This window comes from Theropithecus gelada, chromosome 5 (assembly GCF_003255815.1).
Source record: "Theropithecus gelada isolate Dixy chromosome 5, Tgel_1.0, whole genome shotgun sequence".
Classification (NCBI taxonomy): domain Eukaryota; kingdom Metazoa; phylum Chordata; class Mammalia; order Primates; family Cercopithecidae; genus Theropithecus; species Theropithecus gelada.
The window spans coordinates 125,056,413-125,069,587 of NC_037672.1; the positions used below are offsets into that span (position 1 = coordinate 125,056,413).

General features: G+C 39.9%; 1 protein-coding gene across 1 annotated transcript in view; it reads left to right on the forward strand.

The window, feature by feature from the left end:
* Positions 1 to 13,175, forward strand: part of ABHD18 (abhydrolase domain containing 18) — a 70,126-nt gene that overhangs the window by 36,050 nt on the left and 20,901 nt on the right. Inside the window, exons 5-8 of the mRNA XM_025386463.1 lie at positions 5,031 to 5,075; positions 9,101 to 9,179; positions 9,288 to 9,372; positions 11,849 to 11,876. Of these exons, the coding sequence (XP_025242248.1) occupies positions 5,031 to 5,075; positions 9,101 to 9,179; positions 9,288 to 9,372; positions 11,849 to 11,876 (237 nt within the window). The remainder of the gene's footprint in view (positions 1 to 5,030; positions 5,076 to 9,100; positions 9,180 to 9,287; positions 9,373 to 11,848; positions 11,877 to 13,175) is intronic.

Sequence of the window (13,175 nt, forward strand, 5' to 3'; positions counted from 1 at the left end):
ATATTCTTATTTTAAAAAGGAAAAAGTGGGGGCCGGGCGCGGTGGCTCAAGCCTGTAATCCCAGCACTTTGGGAGGCCGAGACGGGTGGATCACGAGGTCAGGAGATCGAGACCATCCTGGCTAACACGGTGAAACCCCGTCTCTACTAAGAAATACAAAAAACTAGCCGGGCGAGGTGGCGGGCGCCTGTAGTCCCAGCTACTCGGGAGGCTGAGGCCGGAGAATGGCGTGAACCCGGGAGGCAGAGCTTGCAGTGAGCTGGGATCCGGCCACTGCACTCTAGCCTGGGCTACAGAGCGAGACTCCGTCTCAAAAAAAAAATAAATAAAAATAAAAAAAATAAAAAGGAAAAAGTAACAACAAAAGACTAGGCAGAATCAGTACAAGGAGTTCTTTGAGGGCGGGGTAGAAGGAATACTCATTTCATATGACTAAAATTAGAGTTTCCTTGAATCTCAACCCTCTTCAGTCTGCCTTCCTTCTAGACTCAAAAAGCTAGGTATTTGCCTTTTGGAGTTTGTGGTTTGAAACTTGTAGAGTACTGCTTTCAGCCTTGTCAAAGGCAACAAGTGATTAAGAAAAGCAGTGTACGACCTAGCAGCAGTAGGCAAATGTATGATTAAAGATATGTAACCATAGCAGCTGTTGGCTCAGAGAAAAACTTAGTCAATTCTTATTAGCTCTCATCTCCCTCCCTCCTTACTTTCTGTTCCACTTTCCCTGCTTCTTTATTCTTCCTTCTTCTCCTTGTCCTTCTCTTTCTTCTCCTCCTCCTCCTCCTCGTTTTTTTTTTTTTTGGTTTATTTTTTGTTGTTTGGGTTTCTTTTTTTTTGACCGCCTTGCTCTATTGCTCAGGCTGGAGTGCAGTAATGCAATCATAGCTCACTGCAGTCTTGAACTCCCAGGCTCCGGCAACCCTCCAACCTCAGCCTCCTGAGTAGCTGGGACTGCAGGCATGCACCACCACAACCAACTAATATTTTTATTATTTGTAGAGAACAAGGTCTCTCTATGTTGCCTAGGCTGGTCTTGAATTCCTGGGCTCAAGGGATCCTCCCGCCTCAGCCTCCCACAGTGCTGGGATTATAAGCCTGAGCCACCATCCCCAGCTTCACTTCTTTATCTCACTTCCTCTTCTCTCTCTCTCTCTCTTTCTTTGACTTGGTCTAATTTGTCTTATCCTTTGTAAATTTTTCAAGACTTTTTTTTTTTTTTGAGATGGAGTATCACTTTGTTGCCCAGGCTGGAGTGCAGTGGTGCAATCTCGGCTCACTGCAAGCTCCGCCTCCCGGGTTCACGCCATTCTCCTGCCTCAGCCTCCTGAGTAACTGGGACTACAGGCGCCCGCCACCACACCCAGCTAATTTTTTGTATTTTTAATAGAGACGAAGTTTCACCGTGTTAGCCAGGATGGTCTCGATCTCTCCTGACCTTGTGATCCACCTGCCTTGGCCTCCCAAAGTGCTAGGATTACGGGTGTGAGCCTCTGCTCCCGCCTGACTTTTTTTTTTTAAGAGACTGGATCTCACTGTTGGCCAAGCTGGTCTCAAACTCCTGGACTCAAGTGATTCTACCCATCAGCCTTCCAAGTAGCTGGGACTATAGGTGGGCACCATTGCATCCAGCTCTAATTCTTCAGGTCTTTCTGGTTTTTCTCCACTTCTCTCTCTCTGCAAATGCCATTATTAAATGTAGCCCCCCCAAAAAGGCAAAGAACTAAACAAGATAAAAGCAAAACAGTTTATTCTAGTAACCTATAAACATTACATTTTAAATTATATGAATTGTCTAAGTCTGTAGTTTGTCTTTAACTCTGCCACTATGGTGCTTTACATACTTAGGAACTTTAAAAATCTTTTGAATGATTATTGGGATGAAATACTGGGTTTTAGTGTCTAGAATCCAAAGCAAAGCAGTTATGCAGCTATGGAAGTGATACACTTGTTCACTGATTTCTTGATTACTCAAGGTAGAAGGAGTTTGTTATTATACGCAGACTCTCATTTAAATATATAAAACATATATATATATTTTTAAAACATGAGCCTGGCCAACATGGTGAAACCCCATCTCTACTAAAAATACAAAAATTAGCTGGGCATGGTGGTGCACGCCTGTAATCCCAGCTACTCAAGGGGCTGAAACAGGAGAATCACTTGAACCTGGGAGATGGAGGTTACAGTGAGCCAAGATCGCACCACTGCACTCCAGCCTGGGTGACAGAGTGAGACTGCATCTCAAAAATAGAATTAAAAAATAAATAAGAAAGTAGCCTTCTGGTGGCTTAGTTCCTACCATGGCTTAGAATGAAAGAGGTTCCTAGGTGAAGGTGAGTTGCTGATGTGGGAAAAAACAGGATTTTTTTACTCTATTTAAAAACAAAACAGTGACAACATATTAGCTAAAGCCCTCATTTAGATTGTTTTAAAATTACAAAATAATACATGGTCATTATAGAAATGAGTGCAAATAATACAGATTCTGGAGGAATCTCTAGGAAGGCTACCTATCAGGTACTATGCTCATGACCTGGGTGATGGGATTATTATTCCTTTGAAGGCTACCTGTTTGTATCTTTTGCCTGTTTTTTAATGGGGTTATTTGGTTTTTGTTAAATTGTTTAAGTTTACTATAGATTCTGGATATTAGACCTTTATTGAATGCAAGTTTGTGAATATTTTTCTTGCTTTCTGTAGATTGTCTCAGCCTGTTGCTACTGTTTTGTTTTGTTTTTTTTTTCTTTTTTTTTCTTTTTTGCTGTGCAGAAGCTCTTTAGTTTAATTAGGTCCCATTTGTCTCTTTTCTTTATGTTGCAATTGCTTCTGGGGACTTATACGTTCTTTGCCAAGTGTATTAGTTTGTTTTCACACTGCTGATAAAGACATACCCGATACTGGGCAAACAAAAGAAAGAGGTTTAATGGACTTAACAGTCCACGTGGCTGAGAAAGCCCCACAGTCATGGCCGAAGGTGAAAGGCATGTCTCACATGGCGACAGACAAGAGAAGACAGCTGTGCAGGGAAACTCCCCTTTTAAAAACCATCAGATCTCATGAGACTTATTCACTATCACAAGAACAGCATGGGAAAGACCTACCCCCATGATTCAACTACCTCCCACCAGGTGCCTCGCAAAACACATGGGAATTAAAGATGAGATTTGGGTGGGGACACAGCCAAACCATATCACCAAGGCTGAACCCTGAATTTCTTGGGTTTTTCTTCTGGGGTTTTTATTGTTTTAGGTATTACATTAAAGCCTTTAATCTATCTTGAGTTAATTTTTGTTTATGGTGAAAGGAAAGGGTCCAATTTCAATCTTCTGCATATGGTCAGCCAGCTATCCTGACACCATTTATTGAATAGGGAGTCCTTTCTCTTTCGTCTGTTATTGCTGACTTTGCCGAAGATCAGGTGGTTGTAGGTGTGTGGCTTTATTTCTGTATTCTCTATGCTGTTCCATTGGTCTATGTGTCTGTTTTTATACCAACATACCAGTACCATGCTGTTTCGGTTACTATAGCCTTGTAGTATAGTTTGAAGTTGGGTAATGTGATGCTTCCAGCTTTGCTTTCTTCGCTTAAGATTGCTTTGGTGATTCATGCTCTTTTTCGGTTCCGTATATGAATTTTAGAATAATTTTTCTAATTCTGTCAAAAATGGTTTTGGTAGTTTTATAGGAATAGCATTGAATCTGTGAATTGATTTGGACAGTACAGCCATTTTAACTATTGATTCTTCCTATCCACGAGTATGGAATGTTTTTCCATTTGTTTATGTCATCTCTGATTTCTTTCAGTAGTGTTTTGTAATTCTCATTGTAGAGATCTTTTACCTCCTTGGTAAGCTGTATTCCTAGGTTTCTGTGTGTGTTGTTGTGTGGCTATTATAAATGAGATTGTGTTCTTGATTTGGCTCTCAGCTTGGATGTTATTGGTGTATAGAAATGTTACTGAGCGGGCCAGGCGCCGTGGCTCAAGCCTGTAATCCCAGCACTTTGGGAGGCTGAGATGGGCAGATCACGAGGTAAGGAGATCCTGGCTAACATGGTGAAACCCTGTCTCTACTAAAAAAATACAAAAAAAAACTAGCCGGGCGAGGTGGCAGGCACCTGTAGTCCCAGCTACTTGGGAGACTGAGGCAGGGGAATGGTGTGAACCCGGGAGGCGCAGCTTGCAGTGAGCTGAGATCCGGCCACTGCACTCCAGCCTGGGCAACAGAGCGAGACTCTGTCTCAAAAAAAAAAAGAAAGAAAAGAAAAGAAAAAAGAAATGTTACTGAGCTTTATACATTAGTCTTCTATCTCTATCTTGAAACTTTACTGAAGTTATTTATTAGTTCTGAGAGCCTTCTAGCAGAGTCTATGGGGTTTTTGAGGTATAACATTATATTGACTGCAAAGAGAGATAATTGACTTCCTCTGTTTCTATTTGGATGCCTTTTATTTTTTTCTGTTGCCTGATTGTTCTGGTTAGGATTTCCAATACTGTGTTGAATAGTGGTAGTGAGAATGGGAATCCTTGTTTTGTTTCAGTTCTCAAGGGGAATGCTTCTAGCTTTTGCCTATTCAGTATGGTGTTGGCTGTGGGTTTGTCATAGATGGCTCTTATTTTGAGGTATCTTCCTTTGATCCCTAATTTATTAAAAGTTTTTAACATGAAGTGATGTTGAATTTTGTCAAAAGCCTTTTCTGTATCTATTGAGATGATCATGTGGTTTTTTTAAGTCTGTTTATGTGGTGAATAACCTTTATTAATATGCATATATTGAACCAATCTTGCACCCCAGGAATAAAAGCCCGCTTGATTGTAGTGGATAACTTTTTGATGTGCTAGTGTTGTCCTTATAGCTTCTGATACTTTTTTCCTTGAGGTTCTGTAGATAGTAAATTTCTGAGTTATTCATATGTAAAAATGACTTTATTATCCCTCATACTTAGTTAACCCCTTGCCTACTCATGTAATTCTTGGTTCAGAATAACTTCCTTCAGAATTTAGAAGGCTTTGGTGTGTTTTTTTCTGTCTTCCAGCATTATTGATGAAATACTTGATACCAACTTGATTCTTCTACTTTTGTAGGTAACCAGTTGTTTCTCTCTAGAAACTTTTGTGGTCTTTTCTGTATCCTTAGTGGCTAGATGTTGTTGTTGTTTTGTTTTTTTTGTTTTGTTTTTTTAATTCTTTGTGCCTGCCACTCAGAAGACCCTTTCAGTTTGGAAAAAAACAGATAAATTTTCATCTATTATTTTTGCCACTTTTTTTTCTCCTGTTTTGTCTCCATTCTTTTCTGAGATTCCTGTTAGAAACATGCTGGAGCCAGGCATGGTGGCTTACGCCTGTAATCCTGGCACTTCGGGAGACCTATGCAGGTGGATCGCCTGAGGTCAGGAGTTCGAGACCAGCCTGGCCAACATGTCGAAACCTCATTTCTACTAAAAATGCAAAAATTAGCTGGGCATGGTGGTGAGCACCTGTAATCTCAGCTACTCTGCAGGCTGAGGCAGGAGAATCACTTGAACCCGGAGACGGAGGTTGTGGTGAGCTAAGATTGTGATACTGCACTCCAGCCTAGGCGACAGAGCAAGGCTCCATCTCTCTTTTTTTTTTTTTCCTTTGAGATGGAGTCTTGCTCTGTCACCCAGGTTGGAGTGAAGTGGCCCTGCAATCTTGGCTGACTGCAACCTCGGCCTCCCAGAGTCAAGTGATTCTCCTGCCTCAGTCTCCCAAGTAGCTGGGATTACAGGCACTTGCCACCATGTCTAGCTAATTTTGTGTTTTTAATAGAGACGGGGTTGTGCCATATCCAAAAGCTTTCATATCCAAAAGCTCAACAGAATCTAACTATAGTCTGTCCCAATTCCATATTACCAAAAGAGCAAATCTCATTGCCCTAACTTGGCTTATGCTTGGCCCAGTCAGCTGTGGCAGAGGAGTCACATGGTCTATACCCATTCATCATGGGACACTGGGGAAGACTTTTAAAAGATAGTCGAATTTGAGCACTGATTACTGAAATTAATTAGGTGGGTAGCTAGTTAATACTACAATAAAAAATTCCTATTAAAGCTATTATCCAATAATGAAGTCACTACATGCATTGCTATGGAACAAAAGAAAAGTACAAATAATAGCAGAGATGCCCAGCTTTCTACTGAAAAAATTCGTAAATGTTTTCATTTCCCCAAAATCTTTAAAATATCAGGAAACAGGACAATGCTCAGAATGCAAAATGAAGCAAAGCTGTTAGTTAACAGTGGCAATTCTCATTATGGAACTGAAAATTAAGAGTTCCCATGAGCACAAAACATAAATAATTCTTAAATCATCCTAACTTTATTTGTCTTTGTTCTATTCTGCAATTTATTGACAGTGGATAAGTAGTGATATTACCCATTCTGTCCAAGCAAAGTCTTCAGCTCAGAATTGAGGTTTTATGTTGCTTGAGAATCTAATCACCTCAGGTCAAATCTTCAGGTGACAGTACAGTCTTTTCCTATGATAGTAATTCTAAAATATAAACTGCTAAGAAAATTAAAATGAGAAATGAGTTTGGGAAGATGAAAATGTTTTGAAGATAGATGGTAGTGATGGTTGCACAACGTTACTGTACTTAATGCCACTGAATCATACACTTAAAAATGGTTAAAACGGACAAGTGTGGGGACTCATGTCCGTAATCACAGTTATTTGGGAGGCCATGGCAGGAGGATCACTTCAACCCAGGAGTTCAAGATCATCTGGGGCAACATAAGAAGACTCTGTCTCTTCAAAAAATAAAAGAAATTAGCCATTCAAGACCAACCTGACTAACATGGAGATGCTGCATCTCTACTTAAAATACAAAATTAGCTGGGTGTGGTGGTGCATGCCTGTAATCCCAGCTACTCGGGAGGCTGAGGCAGGAGAATCGCCTGAACCTGGGAGGCGGAAGTTGCAGTGAGCCGAGATCACGCCATTGCACTCTAGCCTGGGCAACAAGAGCAAAACTCCGTCTCTCAAAAAAAAAAAAAAAGAAAGAAAGAAAGAAATTAGTCAGGAGTGATAGCACATGCCTGTAGTCCCAGCTGCTTGGTATGCTGAGGTGGGAGGATTGCTTGAGCCCAGGAGGTCTGGGCTGCAGTGAGCCATAATTGTGTCACTGCACTCCACCTTGGGCTAAAAAGTGAGACCTTGTCTCTAAAAAAAAAATAATAATGGTTAAAATTGTAAATTTTGTGATATGTATATTCTACCACAGTTAAAAAAAAAAAAAAAGTAATACAGGTTAAAAGAAAAAACATAAAACATTAAATGAGGACCAAAATACTACAATTAAGGAAAAAACAAAGGCCAGGTGCAATGGCTCATGCCTGTAATCCCAGCACTTTGGGAGGCTAAGGCAGGAGGATCGCTTGAGTCTAGGAGTTTGAGACCAGCCTAGGCAACATAGCGAGACCCCATGTCTACAAAAAATAAAAAATTAGCTGGGCTTGGTAGCAGATACCTGTAATCCCAGCTACTTGGGAGGCTGAAGTGGGAGGATCACTTGAGCCCAGAAAGTTAAGGCTTCAGTGAGCTGTGATCATGCTGCGGCACTCCATCCTAGGTAACAGCAATACCCTGTCTCAAAAAAAAAAAAAAAAAAGACAAATAGAGAAAACTATCTGCGCATTTGTGTTTTTTGTCTTCTGGCATGGATTGACTTGACTTGTAAGTATCAACATTTTAATGAGTCAGATTCTATCATATACTAAAAGTTTTTTAAAAAGACAACATAAACTATTTTATTGATTCATCAACAGCTTGTACAGCCAAGCATTTCTTTTGCAAAGAGGAAAAGTCAGAGCTATATCTAAAGAGTTATTTCTTTTGGCCAGGCACGGTGTCTCACACCTGTAATCCCAGAACTTTGGGAGGCTGCGGCGGGTGGATCACAAGGTCAGAAGTTTCAGACCAGTCTGGCCAACATGGTGAAACACCATCTCTGCTAAAAATACAAAAATTAACCAGGCACAGTGGCGTGGACCTGTAGTCCTAGCTAGTCAGGAGGCTGAGGCAGGAGAAACGCTAGAACCCAGGAGGCAGAGGTTGTAGTGAGCCGAGATCGTGCCACCGCACTCCAGCATGGGTGACAGAGCGAGACTCTGTTCCTTTTTTTTCTTTTTTTTTTTTTTTTTTGAGACGGAGTCTCGCTGTGTCGCCCAGGCTGGAGTGCGGTGGTACGATCTTGGCTCACTACAACCTCTGCCTCCTGGGTTCTAGCGCTTCTCCTGCCTCAGCCTCCCGAGTAGCTGGGATTACAGGCATTCGCCACCATACCTGGCTAATTTTATTTGTATTTTTAGTAGAGACAGGGTTCTTCCATGTTGGTCAGGCTGGTCTTGAACTCCCAACCTCAGGTGATCCACCTTCCTCAGCCTCCCAAAGTGCTGGGATTATAGGCGTGAGCCACTACGCTCGGCTAATAGTTACTTCTTTTAAGACTTATTCATATACGGTGATGTCTCTACAAGATAAGAAAATTTCTTTATGTATTTATAAAATTGTGATATTTAACAAGGTAAAGAATAGTGACAGGCCGGGCGCGGTGGCTCAAGCCTGTAATCCCAGCACTTTGGGAGGCCGAGACGGGCGGATCATGAGGTCAGGAGATCGAGACCATCCTGGCTAATACGGTGAAACCCCGTCTCTACTAAAAAATACAAAAAACTAGCCGGGCGAAGTGGCGGGTGCCTGTAGTCCCAGCTACTCAGGAGGCTGAGGCAGGAGAATGGTGTGAACCCAAGAGGAGGAGCTTGCAGTGAGCTGAGATCCGGCCACTGCACTCCAGCCTGGGTGACAGAGCAAGACTCTGTCTCAAAAAAAAAAAAAAAAAAAAGAATAGTGACAATAAATTCTGTGTTTATGTTGTATTTAATATTTTAATATCCTAACAGAAAGCAGATTTACAATATCTTTGTAGCGTTTGGACAACTTAATTTAGTTAATTAAAATTTGAATGTTAAAATTTCGACAGATCTTTTCTCTCAAATAATTTGTGTAAAATTTTTAAGAATTGAAAGTTTTTATTGAAAGCCCTTTAAAGAGAATTTTATTGATAAGTCTTTGCTTTTAAAAATAGGTTCCAATTTATTGTGCCTAAAGAATGGAACAGCAAATATAGGCCTGTATGCATTCATCTTGCTGGAACAGGAGATCATGTAAGACTTTATTATAATGCCTTAATCTCCAGATAATTTGTTAACATATTCTCCTTAACAGATGTGGCTACTGTATTCTTTTGAGTATGTGTTCTTTTCTTTCCTTAGCATTACTGGAGGCGACGAACACTAATGGCCCGTCCTATGATTAAAGAAGCCCGAATGGCTTCTTTATTGTTAGAAAACCCTTATTATATCCTTTTGTGATATCTAAGAAATATTTTGCCTTGTTTATTTATTAATATAGTTAGTCATCAGAAGAAATGATAGTAACCAAGTTTTCTAAACCAGTTAAATTTAGTCATCAGTTCAGAAAATACTTAAGAAGCAATAATCAAAAGGAGAGAAAGACTATTTCATGCCTCTTAAAAATTAACATAAGGATTGTACTTCTATTGTGCAGTAAAGAAATTGTACTTCTATTTCTTGGGAGACTTATGCTAGATTTTTAATATTAGTAAGTCAAATGTTTACTATTAAGGAAACACTCATGTTTTAAATGCATTTACAGTATCAGTTGAGGTTTAGACAGTTCTTAACTTAATTTTCAAGATGACGTCAGACTATTCACAGAAGAAATGAAACTGACGCACAGATATAAAGAAATGTCCAACGTTGCTGGTAATAAATGTAGAGTTAAAACAATAATGATCAACTATTTAAAAAAAAGCACAGTACTGGTGAGGCTGCTTTGAAATGGGCACTCTTGTTATTAATGACGGAAAATTAGTTCAACCATTTGGGAAAACATTTTTTACCATGTGTATCAGGAGCTTTGAAACATCATATCCCTTGACAAAATGATTTTGATTCTGGGAAATTTATTCTAAGGATAAAAACTAAGAAATAATTAAATAACAAAAACATGTTTGTATAGCTTTAGTTTAGATAGTAAACCATTAGAAATAGCTCAATGTCTAAAATAGAAATAGTTATGTAAACTGTGGTTCATAATATTGGAATTTTATGCAATTGCTTGTGTTACATTTATTTCTCTACCTGTGTTATATTTATTTCTCTACTGCTTACTACCTTTGTGACCTTGGCTATTACATAACCTTTTAGTACCTCAATTTTCTCATTGATAAATGGGAATAATCTCTTAGGTTATTGAGGTTATTAAATGATTAATACTATCTAGAACAGTGCCTGATAAATAATAAGCATTCAGTAAGTTTTAACTATTATTATTAAAAAGTTTACAATAATGTATGACAAGTATTTCTGATGTGAAAATAGGATATAGGCCAGGTGCAGTGGCTCACGCCTGTAATCCCAGCACTTTGGGAGGCTGAGGTGGGCACATCATCTGAGATCAGGAGTTCAAGACTAGCCTGGCCAACATGGTGAAACCCCGTCTCTGCAAAAAATATAAAATTAACCTGGCATGCTGGCACATGCCTGTAATCCCAACTTCTCAGGAGGCTGAGGCAGGAGAATCACTTGAATCCAGGGGACAGGTTGCAGTGAGCCAAGATCACACCATTGCACTCCAGCCTGGGCAAAAAGAGTAACATTCTGTCTCAAAAAAAAAAAAAAAGAAAAGAAAATAGGATATAGACTCTATGGTGTGGCACAGGTATGCAAAAAAACTAAAAACAAAATCCAAAGCAAAAACTGTGCATTGGCCTGGCACGGTGGCTCAACACCTGTAATCCCAGCACTTTGGGAGACCGAGGCAGGAGGATCACCTGAGGTCAGGAGTTTGAGACCAGCCTGGACAACCTGGCAAAACTCCATCTCTATTGAAAATACAAAAATTAGCTGGGTATGGTGTCGTGCCTGTAATCCCAGCTACTTGGGAGGCTGAGGCAGGAGAATCGCTTGAACCCAAGAGGCAGAAGTTGCAGTGAGCTGCCTGCACTCCAACCTAGGTGACAGAGCAAAACTATGCCTCAAAAAAAAAAAAAAAAAAAAAAACTGTACATAAAGAGAAATGTACCAAAATGTAATCTGGTTGTCTGTAGATTAAGTAGTTGTTCTTTAATCTGCTTTTTAGCCGGGCGCGGTGGCTCAAGCCTGTAATCCCAGCACTTTGGGAGGCTGAGACGGGCGGATCACGAGGTCAGGAGATCGAGACCATCCTGGCCGACACGGTGAAACCCCGTCTCTACTAAAAAGTACAGAAAACTAGCCGGGCGAGGTGGCGGGCGCCTGTAGTTCCAGCTACTCGGGAGGCTGAGGCAGGAGAATGGCGTAAACCCGGGAGGCGGAGCTTGCAGTGAGCTGAGATCCGGCCACTGCACTCCAGCCTGGGCGGCAGAGCGAGACTCCGTCTCAAAAAAAAAAAAAAAAAAAAAAAAAAAAATCTGCTTTTTAGTACTTTTTGGATTTTCTATAATAGAAATTATATAAATGAAAAAATCAATAAACTTCATTTAAAATTTAAATGGAAGATTGTACAACCCTGTTAATTTACTGAAAACATTAATAGGTATACTTTATTGGCTGAATTATGTGATATATGATGATATCAATGAAGCTGGGTTTTTTTTTAATAAAAAGGAAAATAATTAAGTTGAAAATTTAAGAACTTCTAAACAGCCTACTTAAGAGAATTAGAATGGAGTTATTTCAGTATTAAATTGTAGAAAATTTAACTACTTAATGTACTCTCAAACAAAATTATTTAATTATTTTAAAACTTTCTCTTTGACCCACATTCTTAAATGGCTGCAGGAAACCCAAGGACCAAGTGTAAGTATATAACACCTTCATTTTTGCAGTCTTTTTACCAAATATCCAGCAGTATTAAAATGTTGGTTGCCTTCAGTTAACCATTTCTAAATTGAATATCTAAATATTATGGGGGGGAGTTCTGTTATAAAACTGTAGTATGAATACTGACTTTAATTTTTATTTTTAAGATTTTTGCATTTTAATGTCTGTTAAGGAAATACAATAAAAAATTTTAATAGGTAGACTTAATATATAGTTTAGTTGTGAAACTGTAAATGAAGAAATGATAAAACCCTTTGCTTTTTTGGTTTTTATTTTTTGCTTTTTTTTTTTTTTTTTTTTTTTTTTAGACGGAGTCATTCCATCACCCAGGCTGGAGTGCACTGGTGCGATCTCAGCTCACTGCAAACTCTGCCTCCCGCATTCAAGCGATTCTCCTGCCTTAGCCTCCCAAGTAGCTGGAATTATAGACATGCACCACCACACGCAGCTAATTTTTGTATGTTTAGTAGAGATGGGCTTTCACCATGTTGGTCAGGCTGGTCTCAAACTCTTAACCTCAAGTGATCCGCCCACCTTGGCCTCCCAAAGTGCTGGGATTACAGGCGTGAGCCACCGTGCCCAGCCTACCTTTCCCTTTTTAAGATACATTTACATTGTGTAATTAGACACTTTATTCTTACAATGAATAGTATAGAAAATCTGAAGATAGGCCCGGCGCGGTGGCTCACGCCTGTAATCCCAGCACTTTGGGAGGCCGAAGTGGGCGGATCACAAGGTCAGGAGATCAAGACCACAGTGAAACCCCGTCTCTACTAAAAATACAAGAAATTAGCCGGGCGCGGTGGCGGGCCCCTGTAGTCCCAGCTACTCAGGAGGCTGAGGCAGGAGGATGGCGTAACCCGGGAGGCGGAGCTTGCAGTGAGCCAAGATCACGCCACTGCACTCCAGCCTGGGTGACAGAGTGAGACTCTGTCTCAAAAAAAAAAAAAGAAAATCTGAAGATAAACTTTCTCTTTTCATTCTTTTAAAATGATAAACTTCAAGGCGTTTCCATAATCTATACTGTGTTTCGTTTGGTTTATTCAATAAATATTTGAACCTAGACCCTGGGAATACTGCAACAATAAGACAACATTTTCTCCTAAAGTTTGTATTGTAGTGTGGATGATAGATAACAATAAATAAGGTGATTTCAGATTTTTAGCAATACCCAATGAATGAAGTAAAGCAGGGCAATTGTATAAAGAGTAATATGGGGTGCAGTGTAGTAACAGTATTATATATGAAAACATAATATAATGAGAAGGAGCCACC